The 20,772-nt window shown below is 38.5% G+C and overlaps 1 protein-coding gene and 1 long non-coding RNA gene across 2 annotated transcripts; both read right to left on the bottom strand.

The window, feature by feature from the left end:
• Window positions 1-772: 772 nt before the first annotated feature.
• LOC122146104 lies at window positions 773-12,331 on the bottom strand. The gene is made up of 3 exons (XR_006160790.1): window positions 11,949-12,331; window positions 11,691-11,855; window positions 773-3,673 (listed from the first exon to the last, which is right to left on the bottom strand). It is a non-coding gene; the product is annotated as an uncharacterized LOC122146104 (long non-coding RNA).
• LOC109087417 (transcription factor Sox-1a-like) lies at window positions 6,947-9,411 on the bottom strand. Its single transcript, XM_042763541.1, has one exon. The coding sequence runs from the start codon at window positions 8,234-8,236 to the stop codon at window positions 7,226-7,228; it is 1,011 nt and encodes a 336-aa protein (XP_042619475.1). The 5' UTR covers window positions 8,237-9,411; the 3' UTR covers window positions 6,947-7,225.
• Window positions 12,332-20,772: the final 8,441 nt, after the last annotated feature.

Here is a 20,772-nt window from a genome sequence, read left to right as displayed (position 1 = left end):
TACCTGTAACTTGAGTACATGTGCCGTGCTGTGGGGGATCTCATTAAAGCTCGCTGTAGAGCCCCAGTCATGATCTGAGCCACCCAGGCCATGTGTTCAGTAGTAAGCATGAAAGGTGCACTGAAGCTAGTACAGACACACATAAGCTTTTTCAGTGTTAGAGGAAGAACAAAAAATTATGCACCAAATTTTTACATATTCTGCCAGGAACCTATGCATGCATAAAAATGAGTCTCTGTAATGCATGTAAGCAGACACTAGAAAGAATAGGGAAGTGAGAGAGAAGGAGGGACAGGGAAATAGACAGGGGGTGGCAGCAGCAAAGAAGCAGTTGTGCAGCAGACAAAAGAGGACACAGAAGCAGGAAAGTAAGTTTCTGAGCTAGAGCACCCAGTGCTGTGAAAACGTGGCAAAAAGCCCCATCCCATTACAATGTCATTTCAGCCCAGCACAGTCTTTAAGTAATAACACTCAGTGGGGTGTGTCATTATCACCCCTAAACCTCTGCCCCCAATCCGTCATGCAGTCCTCAGGGCAGGTACTTCAACTGTCACCGACTGTCCACGCGGACTCCATCCACTTCTACAGCTTTAGCCCAAGCTGCTGTGCACGCTTCCATATCCTTGTTTGTCTTTATTAAAAAAGGGGCCCATACAGCCAAGAGCAACAAAATCAATGACCAATCCATAAACATCAACTTCTTTTATTGTTGTTTCTTTCTGTCTCTCTCTCCCTCTTTCAGATGTAAAAGCAACACAATCAGACACAGTCAAAAGTTTATCCCATCACAAAATACAGAAGCACAGTGGGACTCCAGCAGCGGTAAAACACAAACAATTCTCAGGCCTATTTTCTGACCCCTGCTGAGAGGAAGGGCACCTTGTAAGATGGGTCAAACTAGATGCGAGAAAAAAATAATTTACAGTTAAATTTGTCATTCTTTTTGTATATTTACAAGTTGTTTTCTAGGTGCATATTTGATCTCAGACTGAAAAATGGGAGAAAGACAAACAAAAACAAATGCTAATCAGCACCAAGTAGGGTTGTAAAATGACACAGTAAATAGATTTTTCAAATAACTAAAATCATTATGTCTGCATAAACGAATTAAAAGATGTCTTTGTGATAGAATACCTATTATGCTCCAAGTGATATGCTTATTAATTTGTGTTCAAATCTTCATTCGCTATAACTGGCAGGACTAACATATTCATATTCTTTATTGGATTTGTCCAAAAACCTGAAGCACTAACTTTGACCATCAATTTTAATTTAAAACAACTCGCACGAGAGTCGTAGGCAGAGGCGAGGCACAAATGCATAGCGCACATTAGAAAATGTATTACTAGTAAGTAGGCTACTCATAAATTTATGAACTCACATTTATTAAAAGATTTGTCTCTTGTGCTATAGAGAACGTATGCGGATATGTGTTTGAATCGCGTTCATTTCAGGACCTGGACAGCTCCTCAGAAACTTCAAAGCGCGTCTCATTTATCTCTTCAGTTGTATGCTATGCCACAAAACTATGGTTTCTGATATAAAATAATAACTTTTATGGAAAAATCGTGAGTATTCCAAATTCCCTTCCGTTTCGCACAGACTTCGGCTTACAGTAGCGTTGCGTCAGAAATAAAGGAAGAGTGTATTGGGAGAGAATAGTAGCATTGCAGCTGCGCTGAGCTGTGAAATTCGTTGAACAATTGGGATCACTGTTAGTCTTCCTCTCGCCTTTCCCCTCAATTAGCATAGTCCGTTGTGGCTGATTGACTACCATAGCCGGGTCGGGTAAGTGCTTTTGTCCTCTAATCACATGAGGACAGCAGGGGTGACAGGACACAGGTGAGGCCAAGAACGGAATAGATTTATAGTAGCCTACATTTATAAGGCTAAGCATGGGAACTGAAACATGCCTAAATCTCAGAAACATTTGCCATTTGTATAATTCAGAAATCAAAGCCAACATCTATAGATTGCCGCAATATGGTTACTTCCGAGTCCCAAAACCCACGCAAAACGGCTTAACGGGACAATCCAGGGCACGGGAGAAACTGATTGTGAATGGGTGTTAGCGCCCCACTGATCTCAATTAGCCCTTGTTGACTTTGCGGAGGATTAAATTAGCCGTATAAAGTAAGACTGATCCCTCACTTAAACTGAGGAAATATTGACACTAAACTGTCCATAAGTGCATGTTATTTTGAGGCTACATTTAAAATATTTCATATTTAATACATAATTATTTGGATAAACTTTGATTGTGGACAGTGGTATTAATATAACATTATCTTGTAAAATCAAGTCGAGCACTTAATTAAAATCAGGAAAACTCCAATAAATCTCTTTCTACTAACTACTAGCTAACAACCACACAAATGATAAATGTAGTTGTATGTGATGTTGACAGGAAGAAAGACAAACACTCTCTGAACTGAGTACATCTTAGCATATGGCAATAAATTCAAGCTCGCTCTTCACCGCAGTGCTAAAACTTCAACATGACAATCTCTTCTTAATTCCCAACAGAGCTATAAACACAAACAAGCCTCCACATCTTTCATATTGTTTGAAAACTTAGCAGAACACAATTTCAAAACTACTCGTTCCAATCAGGCCAATGCAAAGGCGGCAGGAAACTGAAAATGCTATGACAAAAATGACCACCAAGTAAACTTCAATGTTACAAATTCTGAAATTATTACTAACTGTTTTTAATTAGATAATTTTATGTAAAGTGAACAAGCATATAGCCTAGTCTAAAAGAGAAATGACAGTGGGTATAATTTAATTCAGTAAGCAAGGCCATTAAAAAGTCTCATATCGCCTACAAGTGAGCTACCACTGGGTTAAACTGAGCAAAAACTACGAGTTATTAAACTTCTGAGGCAACAGGAAGCAGTGGGAAATACTGTACTGCGTTGCCGCGCCCTGATTATTATTCCAGCCTGTTGCTTTGCTGTAATGAGCGCGCGGCCGACTGTTGGTGCGCTGATTACCGGTCCTTGGGGATCCTGTGTTTTTCTTGAGTAATTGATAGTTAGACTCCGCTCTAATTAAATACGCTGTCTGCTTCATTGATGTAGATTTTTCGCACCAGGGAAAATGAATTGGGCACGGTGAAGGAGAGCAGGCCTTTACGTTTTATGAATCGTCGTTAACCCCGAACCCCTATCTTACGCGAGAAACTAGACTGGATTCAGAATGCATTTGGCAAAAATTAAGACAGAAATGTGTGCTAAAAGTACCTACAAGCATTTTAGTTTTGAGGAGACTGGGCATCGGTTTAATAGGCCTTCGGAAAGTTTCTCCTCCCTTCCCTTTTCGCTCACAAGGCAGAGGGCATTTAAGGTGTTCTTTTCCCACCAAATCTCTGGCCGCTTCCCGGGACGCTTTGCTTTTTGTGTGGTCTCCCGGGTTGTGTTGCTCTGTCACTATAACTCTGAAGGGTTGCCCCGGTTTCCCGCACACCTGCGTGGCTGCCCGGTCTCTTCAGGAATTCGCTGGGGCTTGTAATCAGCTTTGTGGAGCCATTGAGTGCACGGCTCAGTGAAACTTCCCAACCTCACAGCGCGCTGGACCGCTGAATGGGAGTCACAGCGTGGGGCGCCTCTCCAAGCAGCGGGCCTGCCAAATTCCAGCAGAGTCTCTCACAATCATCCTTACACAGACCTCTCTGCCGAACACGAGGGCGAGAGAAAGAGAGAGGGGTAGGGAGAGAGAGAGAGAGAGAGAGAGAGAGAGAGAGAGAGAGAGAGAGAGAGAAAGAGAAAGACAAAACAGACAGTTAAGGTACGGAAGGCTAGTTTATTAAACAAGCAGTTTGCTTCATAAGCGCCTTGAAAATTCATATAGCATTGCATTGGTCAACTAGCATTTTTTTCTTAAATAAAGCAGTCTAGACTTTTTTGAACAGCAGTCGTTTTATAATGTTAATTGGATTCTCGGTGATGCACAACAACACGAGAAAATCTGTGAAAAGCAATCCCACGGGTGCATCACCAAATTAGTACACTGAATTAGCCTACTGTTTGCGCTTCCGAGCAATAATGACGCAATTCAGACAAAAATCGTATTGAAATTTATGGGGCTGAATCTGATTTACATGCGACAATACCCGGGCCCCTGACCTGTGTCTGCCGTGGGTAAAATAGACTGTTGGTCACGGTGGGGAACAAATAATTTATAATTAGCTGAAAGACAGCAACATTATTTTGGTAAATAAAAGTTTGAACAAAGTTGCTTTTTCGTGGCGTTCTGCATACATGCTTAAATTACTGCTCCGGAATCGCAGGCTGCAGAAATTACGGCGCTGCATCTCGCCTCTTGGAAGGGCGCAGGATTAAGAGGCAGCAAGATTGTTAAACATGTCAACGTGTAATTGCACGATAAGGCCCTCGCGAGGAATTTATTGGCCCAGTTGCTATTTCTATTCCTCCCTAATCTCGTTCAGCACATTCGTTCCGTGCAATCTGTCTCCGTAATCTTCTGTGACAGAGCAGCGACCAATAGCGGTGTACCGGGTTTTTTTGGAGAAGGGAGAAAATATGCAGAGGCGTGATAAAGTGATGCTAATTATCCCCATTTAGGACAGCGAGTGCAAGAGATCGGGAGTTTTCGTACGAGCCAGCAGTGTTGATGGCTTCCCAGCACAGAATATATCGGTGGCTACAAGATAAGGGTATCGCACGTTGAGACGATTTATTGGTTCGAGTCCACCGCCACCCCTCCCACCTCGAGCTCCATCCCATCCTTTTCACTCATCCCACCCCGCGTGCCTTCCTCTGTTTTGGCGGGGTAGTAAATTATTTTGGTTAAATGTACCAGAACGCTTCTCTATAACCTGGCAAGTGCCGTGACTTGGTTCTCCGCCTCTCTATTTTCGGCGCTAATCCGTGTAGTTTTTCGTATGCAGATAGATACAAATGGCTTCAGAGTGGACCTTCTCATGTAGTGGAGTGTGTTCAGTGTGTTCAGAATTATGGACAGTTTAATTTAAGATTTCATGAAAAAAAAAATTAAGCGGAAAAAAAAACTTACAAAAATTACTATAATGGAAGAAAATAATTATTTAAGGTCATGCTGCACCAAGATCGCTCAATTTATGATGTACCCTATATTAAAGTTATAACACCCCTGAGCCTGTTCTGCTTCATACTTATTTCAAGGGTGTGAAGTGGCACTTGCAGACTTGATGTCTGGTGCCAGTGTGTTGCGGAACTTCTGACACTTGTTACTAAACTAGCCCCAGAGACTGTAATAACCTTTGACTCTCTGTCCCAGAGGTCAGCGTCCCTGCTGGCTGATACAGGTTACTGTTAAACATCACTCTGTCTGTGCTTCAGATCACAAATTGTGTGTTCAGCTACAAATGTCTTATAATAACGACTCAATTCTTCACATGCACGGAATCAAGAATAAATAACACAAAACAAACTAAACAATAAATAACATACGAAATGAAAATGTCTACACTTTTTAAATAATCAGAGACTACAGTGTTAATTCAGAACAGAAATATGTAGATTTGATTAATCGGTGGGCCTACTCAAACACATATTTCATGTGAATTAAATATACTTTTAAAAGAGAAACGTGGGCTTTTCATTACACGAAATAATGAAACATCTCGATAAAAAAAAAAAAACTCGTTACATTGATGATGTTTTTAAACACGCAGGTGTGCTGTTTAACAGGTGAAATACTTTTCAAAATTGTTATTAACAAAATTTGCCCATACAAAACTAATTACGAGCCAAATTAACTCCTATGGTTTAAAAAAAAAAAATCAGGCTTGCTATAGAGGTAAAAACGTCAGTTAAACAAAATGTGAACAGAACTGTAAATATTTATTGTGATAGACGAAATGACAGTTAATCCAATTTCAGGGAACGAAACGTGAAGCAAGTTGTCAAACCAGCCCTTGCCTAAATGATACGCATTTAATGATAGTTTGTTTCGATGCTTCAAGTACTCAAAATTATACACCTTAGGTACCAATCAAAGTCTATGGAATAAGCAATGGTGAACTGAGGACAGAGCTACAAATTCAAATTATATAAATAAATATAGACCTAAAGTCTTCTATCTTTAGAAACATTTAAGTAACCTGATATTTCATTCATGCAATACAATATTAAGTTTGTTAAACCATCTCCTCTATTTGGAATTATAATTTATGTACTATTAATGTACCTATAAGCAGACGGCTGATTATAAAAGGTAAATCCATTAAAAAAATAAAAAATAAATAAAAACATTTTAACAATTACATTTACAAAAAATAAAGGTCTACAGGCCTATATAATTTCCTCCCTATCTAATGCATATTAATTGTAAGAAATTGTTTCTAAGACGTGTAAGCTCAAGTGTGACCTATTTAGAAATGCATTTTCACTGTTTTGATGCTTTTAAAGATCTCATTAGCAGCACGTCAACGCTTATAAAATACACAAAAAATGTAATGGTCTTAAAGCAAAATAAAGCATAAGTAATATCTTCTGACTGATATTTTGTCTTTAATCAACGAAGAGAAAGTGTCCACTACATAGTGTGGTAAATCAAACACGTATTAAAAGACAAAGTCTGATGAATTGGGTAATAAAACTAACACCAATTTAGAGCAGAGTAACTTTTTCTCCAATTTTATTTAGACCATGAATCAACGCAAGGTTAAGATTTAAACTGGCAGGAATGCATGTCATAAATTATGTACAGCAGCAGTGACGTGCCAGTTTTTTGAAATATTAAAACTTATTCACAATTTACAAGAAATATTACAACATAAATCTGGTACATTAATTCACGTTTACAAACGTTTTGGTAAATGTAATAAGCAGGGTAGTGTGATAGCGTTGCAGAAAACTCTTTATTGGGTTTTTAAAGCTATTCTTTTGTTTTTTTAAGCTAGAATTTTGTTTTGATCAGATAATTAGTTATTTTGAGAATAAAATTATGTATTATATTTCTTGGCGTGGCCAGAAACGCTGTCAGAATCATTTTTAAAGACGTCATAATTAAACAATGTTTCACTGAAAGTGATACATTTGATAAGATCTCAGTTTCTCTCCGAAATGCAATCGAAACAATATTTACCTTTAATTTACAAGAACATCATAAAACATTCTGTACAAAAGTAGTTCAATGACAATCTAAAAAAAAAAAGAGGTAAACATTTTTGGTGGAGTGTTTCTGAATGCGCGTTACCCATCACTTTCCATCAGCTGTTTCAAATATGCGTCAATGGGACAGTTCCGTTTACTCCGGCGGCTGTGCTCTGATAGTGCTGCGGTAATGCATGCAGTCTGCTCTGCACTGACGGATCCCCGGACTCTCCGGTCGGTAAATACATACTAATCATCTCTCTCAAGTCTCCGGGGCAGGGACCTCGGGCGTGTGTGGTAACCGGAGGGCTTATATTGGGTTCGGACTTGACGAGCGAGCTCAGCGTTCCGATGGCGGCAGAAGAAGCGACGCTGGAGTTTTGATGCTGCGTGTACGATATCCCACCGTAGCCGGACGGAGAAGCGCTCATGTAGCTCTGGGAGTTCGAGATGGGGCTGTACTGGAGAGCAGTCATATCGTAGCGGTGCATAGGCTGAGGGTTGTGCGGGTGATGGTGATGAGCGTGGTGATGGTGAGACCCACTGCCTGGGTGCTGGCTGTAAGCGAGCTGTGCCTCCTGCATCATCGCAGCCGCTGCTGCCGCGGCGGCCACCTGGCCGGAATAAGTGCCGTTCGCCCAGCCGTTCATGTGCGCGTAGCCAGCGCCGGCCGAGCCTCCGTGACCCCCAGGACTCTCCAACCTCTGGCCGACCCCTGCAGGACTCATCCCAATCCCAGCACCTGCACCACCGAGCAAGCCGCCAGCCAACGAATACTTGTCCTTTTTAAGCAGGGTCTTGGTTTTGCGCCTCGGTCTGTATTTGTAATCCGGATGCTCCTTCATGTGCATGGCGCGCAACCGCTTCGCCTCATCAATAAAGGGCCGCTTTTCAGCCTCTGACATCACCTTCCACTCAGCACCGAGTCTTTTGCTAATTTCAGAGTTGTGCATTTTGGGGTTCTCCTGAGCCATTTTTCTGCGCTGGCCGCGGGACCAGACCATAAAAGCGTTCATAGGTCTTTTTACGCGGTCTTGGTTGGCTTTGCTCCCCGAATTTGGACCCGTTTGCCCCGGATTCGTATTGGTTTGGGGTCCCGGGGAATGAAGGTCCGTTTCCATCATCATGCTATACATTCAAGTGGCTTAGAAGTTCTCAGCTAGCAGAGAAAAAGCATGAACTTTTGGCGCTCTGTAGTCCGCTTGAAGCAAGTGCCTCACAAACCAGTGGAGTTCCGGTGAAATGTGGAATTCAGTTTATTCCCAACCGTTTGCTGTTAGTTTCGGGGTCTCTTTTTGCTTCTGTAGCCTGTTTAGTGTCGTGTCCGCCTGCCGTTTCACATCCACATTAATTGAACGTGCGTTTGAGTTACTTTTCCTAGTGGAGTTGAAGAGTTAGTTAAAGCGGTGGCCATATGATGCGTTTTGACAGCGATTAAAATGAGCGAGCGGCCAATAGCGTTCCAGTGAGGAGAGATTTGCATGGAGTTCGGTCATGTGACGTAGACAACAAGGAAAGAACTAGTAGGCGGGGTGCACGGAGGGTCAACACCGCCCCCTCTAAAGTGGAGTAAATACTGAGGTAGCAGTTTGAGCCTCTTCAATGGTTGCAATAAATGAACAGGAGGACAAATGGTAGATTTTATCCATTTAGATGACATTACAAGATACGATCTAATTCTTTATAATAACTGCAATAGCTCCAATGCTCCCCTCGTGACGTCTTGCCAAATCTTTGTGTGTACAGGGTAGCCAACTACTTGTCAGATATGCATGCTGAATGTCTGTGATTACAAAACTGTTATAGGAAAAAAAATCAGTTGAAATGAATTTTCCATAAGTGCACTTTCTAAAATAGGATGTCAAAAACGTCAAAACTACTGTAATTTCATTTCTTATTTGAGTTACATCTTTTTTGCCAGAGATAATCAACACACACAATTCCCACTAAGAACTTTATAATTAGTTATTCTTTGAGTGAAACGACATAAAATCAAACAATATTTTAAGAGGTAAACAACACGATTTTAAATAGAGGTTCCTAAATCGAGGACACTGCCGTCTGGTGGTGCACTGCTAAGATTTTGAAGCGCGTAAACATGATGACTGTAAACTGGTATATGGAAAACTCTGAAAGTTGAAAGTCTAAAGTTGTCTCGAAATAAAAATACACAAATGGAAGGCAAACATGAAGGTGATATCTAAATGAAAATCAGACTGTAATTTTTATTTAACGAGAGCAAGGATAATTGTACAACATTTACATCTTCACATGTGATCCAATCGCATGACCGATCGAGAAAATTGTTCCTGAAAGACGAGACAAATATATTCTTGAACTGGACTGCAAAATATATAATTTTGTCATCAAGTTTGATTCCAATACGCATAAGATAAATAACTTGAATACACATTCTGTTGTCATATTTTTTAATATGTGACAAGAACGATATGCTAAATCAAATAAACAAAGGGCTTTTCATTGCCAACGTACCAATAGTTTAGATATGTTTTTTTACCCAGTGATGGTGTCTAGCCACTCTTTTAATGCTGATAATATAATTATTTTCTTTGCTATGTATTTTAATTAAAAAAGACAAGAGAATTTTTTTTTTTGAGAAATGCAATCATTTTATTAAACATAAGATGGCACATCAATATGAAAGGTTTTACAAAGTATTGTTGTTGTTGTTGCTTTTATTTATGTGTTTTGTTTCAAATATGCCCACACCAAAGCAAGCTCCACCAGCACTGAGCAAAAATATGACAAATAATTATATAATACTACTTATTTTAGTAAATAGTATAGAACTTATTTGACTGGTTTTAATTTAACCATAAAAATGTGCCATTCAAGCTAACCATAAAATGGCAATTTGAATATAATTCAAAATGTTGCCATAATAGTTCAAAATATTTTGTTAGTTTTGTGGTAATGATTAAGCAGGTTTAATAACAATAAAAATAAATTAATACATTTAATTGTCCATCGGGTTAGAGCGCTAAACCACATTGTGACCCTCCTGGAACAACCTTGTCAGTTCTCATTTTGCTCCAGTGTCGCGCTCTTCACAGAGTCTTTGTTTTGCGCGCGCTGGGGGCAACAGGGCACTGTTAGCACACGTGCAAGAGCTGGGGTTACATCAGTTATACAAAACACAGACGATTGTAGTAAATAATAATAATAATAATAATTACATTGATGTCCTTGTTATTTGAAAAAGAACGAAGAAGGCCTAAAAGTAAAACTGAAGTGAAAGTTTAATAGTAGTTGTCACAGGTGCTTGCTATAGTCCGGTTCACAAAACATTATAAGTAGGCTCGTGATGGGGGATGGAACGACGGGACGGGAATATCACCTGCTCTATGTAATTTATGATCCCAAAATAACAATAAGCAGAATGCGAATTGATTATTAAAATTATCCAATTTAATAAAACAATTATAATTTTGATATTTGTAATCCATGTCTTCTTTTGACTAGCCTGTGAGCTTTCAGTGTTTGTATAACTGTTCATTACCATAAGCTATTTCACTGCAAAATTAAAGCGTGCTAAACTTGTTTGTTGCTGTAGACTTGTTTAACCTAATTTGAACGTTTAAGTCCTTTGTGTGGCTTTACTTGAATTGGTTGTGGTAAGACGATGGCTTAGACGCTCGCTTAAAAATGATATCCAGTTAAACAAACGATAGTGACAGTCTGTTGATCAAAGGTAAAACTAAAAGTTATATTCCTCATAGTCACACAACCTAATTTATTCTTATTTATTTATACTTATTACTTATACAGGGGACAAAAACTGGGACAATACGTTTAATCAACATTAGATAGATAGATAGATAGATAGATAGATAGATAGATAGATAGATAGATAGATAGATAGATAGATAGATAGATAGATAGATAGATAGATAGAAAGATAGATAAATAAACAAACACTGGCTCACATTTTAATATATATATATTTAATTAAATTAAATAGCCTACTGAGTTCAAACTTTTACAATTAAACTTTATTTAAAGATTATATATATATATATATATATATATATATATATATTATATAATATATATATATATATATATATATATATACAGAGCAGTGAGTTGGTTTGCCCTAGCAGGTTGTCTTTTAAAGCTGCAAGTGAAAAAAGAAAACGAAAACCTTAGCGGGCCAAACTGGCTGACTTCCATCGAGAATTGTTCTCGCTTGATGCTTTAAACACGAACGCATGTTCAGACTACGACCGGTACTGAGATAGCCTAGCCTACATCTCCGGACTGTAGTTGGGAAAGAAAAAAAAATCGCGTTACTTTCTCTTATCCGATTAACAGTTACAGACAGCACATCATGCGATACAGTAGGCTAGCTCAGTAAAACTGATCACAGCTTTCTGTTAACAGGCTTCATGGCGCAGTTCGCACTTAGGCACCGAACTTCTATCTGCTTCTGACCAGTTAGTCAGGCGACATCGTCTCAATATATCACGCGTCGAGACGAGAACATTAACTTACGATTTGTTAAAATATCCAAAAGTAAGCCTTTCCCCAGAAGAGAATACATATCAATCTAAATCTATATAAACTTACGTTGCACTGTCCTTCATCTGCAGTGATGTAAAATCCGCCTTACCGGTTCTATCGCTGTCCTAAACCAGCCAAAGCCACTCGCCAGACCGCCATCCTTGCTAAAATCTACACTTAGTGTGCCAAGGCCAGTCATACCCAGCTCCCAGTCCCACCACTCACTACACACTGAGGAGAGAGAGACAAGAAAATGAAATTTATTATAGACTCTAAAGACAATTTCAAGTTATTGTTTCTCCCGGCGAAAGGGTTCCTTCTTACATAATAAAGCCCCTTTTGTGTGACGCGGAACAATACAAAACAAGTATTCTAATAAATAGCCACTTTTTTGTTCCCTCTCGAGGATGAATGGAATTGAGCAGTTGGGTTTGAAAGCAGCTGCTCGCGCATTCAGGAGAAGGGGGCGGAGTCCTGGCGCGAGGCGTCTCTCCTCCTTGGAAACGAACTTGAAGAACGGACCCGGCGGCAGCATCACCGAAAAACGCTCTGCAGCCTTCACTCCGACATCAGCACAAAAGTCTGCCCCCGTCGCCCCTGCTGCACGGCTCTGAAGAGCATTACGCTCAATAATTTTAATTAACCCGGTTATACTCTCCCTAAAAATGCGATTCGTCAGGATTTAAGGATATTCGTAAAAGAGAGCACTTTAGCTACTTATTGCTGGGGCTGAAAAAAAAAACAAAAAAAAAAAAACAAGCTCATTCCCAACACAAAAATAAATAAATAAATAAATAAATAAATAAATGCACACTGCTGCAGCTTATGATGCATAATACATTTTACAGAGTTTTTACAAACGTTTTATTTAGGTTTGTCCTCATGATCCCTGTCTCCAAACTTTTTCAAGCCCCTTGGTGAATAGAGACACAAATCAGGGATACCCTGTTACAGCCTATGATGTGTAACATGTCTATTAGTGTATTTAAAAGATTAGTACAGCCGTTAAAATAATCATTGATGTACAGTCATATATGTGTACATTTTAATTTGACATTAAAATGGTTTGACATATGATAGACAGCTCATTGAAGACTTCTGTTCATGTACTTAAACTGGAATAATACATAATAAAAATAATTAATTATCATTCCACTAAACACTTGTTCAGTATGACTACTGGTGCAGCTTTGTCAAAATAGTGTACATGTTCAATAACTGTATGATATAAGCAACAAACTTGTTTATAAACAGCCTTTGGATGCCATTCAAGGCTTTTGGGCAGCGGCTGCAGCAGCTTGCCACCACATGGATCTGACAGGCTTTCATAGTGTGGAAAGCTGTTGTGTCGTAGTTTAGATGAACTCACAGAGAGACACATCATTGCCATCTGATGGCACACATTAACATTGCCTTCGGTCTTGTGATGACCACGCTCTCTCAATACTCTTGGCATCTTTTCAGTCTCCTTCCGGCCATCAAAATTCAAAACTTTTCAATGCCAGTGCAATGATTGTTCAGGTAGGATGAAGTATGGGGAATCAGTAAGGCTCACACATAACATATATGTGAGTGCTGCATGTGCAAGATAACATTTAAATTGCTATTCCACATACCCACTTAACCTGACTGCAAATACCATCTCACTACTCCAAAATCATGAAACATGAAAAGTCTTTCCATCGGATGCAAATATCTAATAGCATTTTGTTCCAAGCAGGTTTTCCCTCAGCTTCAATTTAAATGCTGTAATGACATCTTTAGGGATATTATCAATGATTGAAAAGAATATACTCTAGACAGTCTAGACTTTATCAAATGCCTCATGATACCCAGTGAAAAGAAAGCCTGTCACAGCAATCTCTAGGAGAGTCAAAACCATCACGCTCAGACACTGAGTCAGTTCACAAATCAGTTTGATTCTGTACACTCAATCAAATTCATTTCTCCCTCTCTCATAAACATGAGATGAACTTCAACATGTTGATAGGAACTACTTATATTTACACAGATTTAACCAAACAACCTCAAAAAAAGGGAATGAACATATTGAATACCATTACACTCTATAATGAACAGTGTTAATGAAAGAAATTGCATGGCAACAGGCAGCGATTAGGTTTATCCATGTCTATCTGCCCTTCATTTTATGCCAAAATGTGTTTTAGAGCTCAGCGGCGAGGGAAAGCGCTATCCAGTGCCATAGTGTGTGCAGTGTCTTCGCCGAATCATTAGCCCCAAACAGAGACTTGTTGAGCCCCATCAACAGCACGACTCTGAGCTCCATCACTGCACAGTTCATTAATCTCTCACCATGGCTTTTCTGGCTGCCAGTGGTTAAACACCCCTCTCTGAGTATAGCTCCCCTTCACCAGGATACCGCTGTGTTAATTTCCTCTCTCTATTAGCACAGCGCGGTTAATCAGGTTTCCTCTCCCCAGTGGTGGCATGAGCGGGAGAGCCACGAGCAGGTGTCAAGCCTGTCTGTGTTTCTTACGGTGGCAATCTGTCTCCCAACTTCACCACTGCAGGATAATGGAGGACTCATATGCAGCTGATTCTGCCACTGCTATTGTGTCCAATCTGTTGCATTAAACACTTGGCACGCGTAATTACAAATAATCCTGCCTCTTTCCCTCTGCCACAGCTCTTCCCAGGCTCTCTCGCCCTCCTGTGTAAACAAACACAGTAACCCTTTACTAGCAGGCCTCATTAGTATTTGTCGATATCACTCTGCTGGGTAGAATTATTTGCTTGTTTTAGGCAATTATGCTCTCATTATGAGGATTAGTTTGAGTGAAGTCACGTATGTTTGTCGATCATTTAGTTTAATCGAATGGTAACTCAATTAATCAAGTTTTATCTGTGTTAATTTAACTCCCAGGGCAAACTCGATCTGCTTGAATTGCTTTACAAGGTTATGCTGAAGTCAATAGATTACTGGAAAAATAGTAGTATGAAATTAAAAAAAAGTAAATGATTTTAGTTACAGAAAAATTTTGAGTTTGTAGTCAACACGTCTGGGCGTCAAAAAGATTCAGGGATGCAGCAAATGGTAAAAGTGAAATCATATTTGATGGCATAACTTCCTCTGTCTGTTTACAGATTCATATGGTGGTGCTGAAAAAAGCAGCCTGTTGATTTATGCATCATTAGCATAAATGCAAAATATACTGAAAGGCGGAACACATTTCGGCATAACCCTTTGTACTGAGATGAAACAGCAGTCACAACACGGCTTTGAAGGCTCCTCATATCTCTGTCCAGAGCTGTCTGCTGCCTCGTATGTTTTAAGACACACAAAAAAGAGAGATGAGGCCATGAGACCAAAAGGGAAGAAAAATTGTGGGGTCAAATCTAAAAGCGTGTTGGGGCTTTTAAGTCCAAAGAGGTCCTCCTTTCCCCTTCAAGCCTGCCATCAAATACATCAACTTCACCAGCCGTGGTTGTGCTAACTTACCAAATCTCTCAAATTAAAGACAAAATGTGGCAGAGAAGAGCTGGATGTCCCAAAAAAAAAAAAAAAACCTTTCTCAGACACAGCTTGGACCATTGATAAAGAATATTTCCATATTAAAATTTTTAAATGCACCACAGCAAATGAAGTTTAAATGTTTACTAAACTTTACAAATTCTTTATTCTGAAAAAAAATATATTATTATAATTTATATTGCTTATTATTATTATTATTATTATTATTATTATTATTATTATTATTATTATTTTTTTTTTTTTTTATAAGATGCAAAACGCATCTTAAAACAAAAAATGCATGAGTCAAGTTTCACAGTTTGAACATTTGGACAGTTTACAGTATAACAAATTTTAAATGCATCACAGTTTAAATTGATTATATTTGGTTATGATTATTACTATTATTATTGATATAATTTGCAAAACTATATATTTCTGAATGAGTCAAGTTGCAACAATGTGTAATTTACTAAAAACAAAAATTAAAATAATAATACTAATAACAATAATAATAATAATAAATTATATTGTTTGTTATAAATTTTATTATTATTACTATTTTTATTGTTATTGTTATTATCATTATGACATACAAAACTTTCTAAATGATTGAAATTGCAACTATGTGTAATTTACTACGAAACAAAATTTATACTTAATACAGAAAACCGAGGATATTCTAAGAATATTTGCAAATAAATGTTAACTTGGCTAACCTTAAAATAATGCTGCAGCTCTTCTCACTGGACATGTTAAGGTATTGCTCAAGATAATTTCATTAAAAGACACAGGATGTTCACTCAGAAACCAATCATCCATTATGCAAGCAAATCTTTCTATCACACAGAGAGCGTATATACCCATTATCCAGACATCGATGGGGTGTTTTTCTTATTTTCATTTTTTACCCATCAATTACAGCAAGATTTTAAGCATTGTTCCACTCCTCAATTAGCCGCAACACCTTTTCCTTTGATTGATCCATAATGAATGTAATGGGTTTTAACAGACCACAGACAGATCACTTAGAGGAGCTCTGCTAATGGCAGTGGCAGCTCCAGGGCTGGAGTGATGTCAGTTTCTCCAAGCCCTGGCTAATTAGACACTGTGTCGCTCATTACCCAGGTAATAAGCCCTACGCTAATGGGTATCAGGCAAGACCCCCAAACACTAGAGAAAGGCAGAGTGAGGCGGGAGAGAGGACGGCAAAGAAGATCAGGGGGATGTTAACAGGGAAAGGGGTGAGATAGACAGAGAGTGAGAGACAAGAAAATGTAAGCAAAGAGAAATCGTGAGAGAAAAAGAAGAGCGTAAGATGAACGGATCTTACAGCGCTAATGCATTTCAATGCTATACATTTTAATATAGTACACCAGTCCTATTGGTCTAGAGTAAACATGTCATTTTCAGTACGAGCTAAAGGCACAATGGTTGCTATGCAGTGGATGGGGGAGTGTTAGTTGGGGGAGAAAAGAAAAGAAGGTGCTGGCATTAGAGAGACGGAGCGATGGTTTCCTTGTTAACCACTTTCCCACTTAGGCCTTGTTAGCACCAGAGCTCTCAGCTGTACCTATTATTGGTGACGGATGCTATGCTTGACTTTCTGAGAATTAAACACGCTCCTCTGTCTACCAGATAAAGCCACTGCAACCTTCACTCCTCTGAAAAAAAAAGCATGAGAGTCATGATGATGTGATGGCCCACATCATTAAAAACTTTGACATAACTGTACTCCAGTATGGAGGTAGCAATCATTTCAGTATATGACATCCTTATGCTTTATAATAAAAGCAGTCAGACAAAAAATGTTTTAAGTCATACAACTTTGGAGCGACATGAAGGTGAGTAAATGATGACAGAATTTTAATTCCTATTAACTTGATTTAACTGCACTTTTTCTTTTTTCTTTTTTTTTATAGAATTTCCGCTTTTTAAAACTGTCAAACATTGTGCCAAAAGTGTATTTTGCTTGTCTAATTATTGTTAGGGTCAGAGAATTTCTGCAAGCTGTCCCAAGGCCCTCTATACAGTGCACTGAAAGCTATGTGAGGTACTAAGGTGAGTAATTTGAATTTCATTTTATTGGTCCTAGTTGTTTTGTATGAGCTAATTGCATTTGGTGTTAATGCCAAATTCCACAGCATTCAGGCTCTACAACAAAATAATGTGAGTCCATCGAGTCTTTGAGTCATCATTCTTAGCCCTCAGACAAATGTCATCACTTTTATATGACATTTTTAATAAATTATGTGGCTATTTTGTAACAGAACACAAAAGATTAGTGTTATGAAACATGCCACTGGAAATGAGATCATCACATAAGAGTTCTATCATCAGCCACACATGCATTTGTAGTCTTTAAAAGTGTGACCAGAGCAGCCCTATTTAAGTATTTTTAAATAGGAAGGGTGCATAATCCCCCATCTCATCTCCTCATGGGGTCATGGCTCACACCTCTCCTAATAACCTTAATCTTATTACACACACAGGCAGAAAAAGTTATCCTTCAAAATGAGGATTTTCAGCATGAGACTAATGCGGCTTACTATACATTCATTACTGTGTCCAGCTAAATGAAAAATAATAGTGAGATAGCCTCACCAAACTCATAACTGACTCTGACCTTTGTCAATAAATATTCATTAACTCAAATAACCATTATCGCATTAAATAATATTAAATAATATTAAATATTAATTATTAGCTACGTCAGTGTCCTCTGCGTTTTGGCCTGCAGAAATAGAAGCAAATCTTCTAAAAGGTTGTGTGGATCTCTAGTAGATTAAATGTGTGTCTCTAAAAGGTTTTTATGGTGGCAGTTCAATACAGTTCACAAACAAACACACAAATCAGGTAAACACACTGGACCTTTAACATTAATACTTCTCATACATTACAAAAAATAAACATGAGAACATGATATTTAAAACTATATTAAAAACTTTTTTTTAAACCTTTTCTTTATGAACTATGAATATTATAAACAGTATTGTAACAATTTTATATTTGTAACTAACCATTATTAAAAAAATCTGAATGTTTTAAATAGAAGTGAAGTAATTCTTCTATGTGCTTTCTTGAAGCTCAAGCAGTAGATAGCGATAGCAATGGCAAGATCATGGTTTCTAATTATTAATCCCAGCAAACTGAACATGCTTTCAATGTAGTGCAAGCCTCTTCAGATGAAACCATCTGCCAAATGCATTAATGTAAATTCCTTCAGAGGGTATTTAAGAAATGGACGTAATTTGTTCATGGGTCTGTGCAGAAATATGCAGGTTAAATCAATTGAAATATTTAGTATCCATATTCCACAACACTAGTATATGAGAAAATATAGTCAATGAGATTAAATCTCACAAGTAAATGAGAAAAAGTCACAAAACTTCAAGAGAAACATCATAGGGTAACCAGTACTTCTAACAACTCAAAAAACAAAATGGGTAAAACTGACCCGTCAAACACTGTGGTTAAAAAAAGGTTAGAATAATGTCTAAACAGATATCTGATCCATTAACAATAGCAATAAAACTGTACGCCCTTCATACAACAGAGGTCTTAACTAATACTCACTTAGTCACTTAATTAATAATCACAATCGAACTTGGAGCATCCAAACTGTTAGCGAAGGTGTCAGTGGCTGGAATATGTTGGAATTGTGACTGTCTGTGTGTGTGTGTGTGTGTGTGTGTGTGTGTGTGTGTGTGTGTGTGTGTGTGTGTGTGTGTGTGTGTGTGTGTGTGTGTGTGTGTGTGTGTGTGAAATGGCTATTTAACATGCCCATGAGCTGAGCAGCGGGGTCTGAAGACTGTGTAATCTCATTTAACCCTCACTGCACAACACTAATTAGAGCTGACACGCTAACAACACACACCGAAAAGCCTCTCAGCAAAAAAGTCAACATCAGCCAATGACCCAGCATGCTTTCCCTCGCTCTGCCCCAAAACCCCTGCTCTCCCCGGGGAGGAGGCGCAATTTTACCCTAAGGATAGCAGAGAGCAGACCGTCCCTTAGTAGGGGCCTCCCCAGAGCCAAATTAAAGCTCTTTGGTCCCTTTTTTTTGTGAGAAAGGGTCATCGTGGTACCCCACCACTTTTTAAGCGCACAAACGTGTGCTTGCGTGTGTGCGTAACAGTCGAGCACCTCCTTCTCCCTCTCCTGGCTCCCAGCGTTTGAAATGAGGTCATCATTGTAAAGGAGGTCTGAGTGGATCAAAGCCCCCTACCTACACCTGCCCTTTTCTTCCCTCCTCGCTCTCTCTCTTTTCTCTCGCTTCTCATTTATGTCTTGAAGTTTCCTATTGACTAGTGGCTTCTAAGAAGCCCCCTGATGCCCCGAGATGCCTGGTCCTCTAAAAAGCCCCCACTAAATTTTGCTTACCACTATATTTTCTGCCAACTGGCTGAGGTTAAAATTGTGGGAGGGAAAAAAAGCCACCCACTAATTCACTTATATTCGATTACCCACTCTGGGTTTTTAAAATGCATTTTTTTTAAATGAAGCAGGCATTGACAGAAGTGATGAGATGGGCCATGTCGCAGATAAGGCCTCTAATCAGCATATTTAACTTTGCCGTGCGTTTTAAAAATGTGAGGGTTTGGAATGACAGAAATGCACATCCAATATCAGCCCACACTGAGGGACAATAACACACCATTTTGATGCAAATCAAGGGACCCATTAATGTTTAAATTTATTTCAGTGTCCATCCAGTAAAAGAACACATTTATTTCCAGCAAACCCAGATAATTACTTTGCCACAAAATGCATATTCCATTAAGTCAGGTGAACATTTTTTATTATATTTTGTTTTGTTGGGTTATGATAATGCAATTTAAGAGTGAATGGCATTCAGACCATCATACATGATGAGAAAATAAATGTTAAAAAAACAAACAAAAAAATCCATAAATCCTTAGTAAAGGTAAATTTAAGTTCGGCATTCAAGTTCAGCAATAATATGAGTGCATAGCTTTGTAAAATACTTGCTTTCGTCCTTCAGTTTCTTAAGTTTCTTAAGCCTCGTAATATTTCTACAGTTGTAATGCCATGATAATATTTTCTTTAGCTTGAGGCTTGGGATAAAATTATGCTCTCATTACACTGTGCACTAAAAAATCTTAGTAAAGCATGCTTGCACAAAGCAGCCAATCCTTTAGACGGCTTTCAAAACCAATACATATATATAAGGACAATATTACATGAGGAAGAATCTTCTAATTGACTTACTGTTGAAAACAACCCACACAAAAATGGCTCCAACATGTTCAGCTTTATTTGAAAGAGAGATGTGTAAAAGACAGCTTTTATTTTACGATGTTAGATCATATACTAATAAAAAGAGGCAGTTGTGTGAAGTGATGTTTCTCATTCATCAAAGTGACTAAAACTGAATATGTTCAGCACCAACCAAAGATAAAACACACTGCATCATTTTGTCAGTTTAATCATGAAGACCAAAGGTCTTTTAATATTGCTAGGAACAAATTACAGATACACAGGTACACAAACACACTGAAATCCCAAAAGTGAAAGGTTTAGTGATTAGTAGTATGTGCGCTGTCAAACTGAAATGTGGAAGCATCTGAATTAATGATTAAAATAAAAAATAAAACAGCCAAATTAAATCATTTGTATTATCCTTGTCATTGTTCTCTTTGATGAGAGGTTATG

This window comes from Cyprinus carpio, chromosome A9, assembly GCF_018340385.1.
Source record: "Cyprinus carpio isolate SPL01 chromosome A9, ASM1834038v1, whole genome shotgun sequence".
In the NCBI taxonomy this organism is placed as follows: Eukaryota; Metazoa; Chordata; class Actinopteri; order Cypriniformes; family Cyprinidae; genus Cyprinus; species Cyprinus carpio.
The sequence above is the reverse complement of the archived record's forward strand: the minus strand, read 5'-3'. Positions and strand labels throughout refer to the sequence as shown.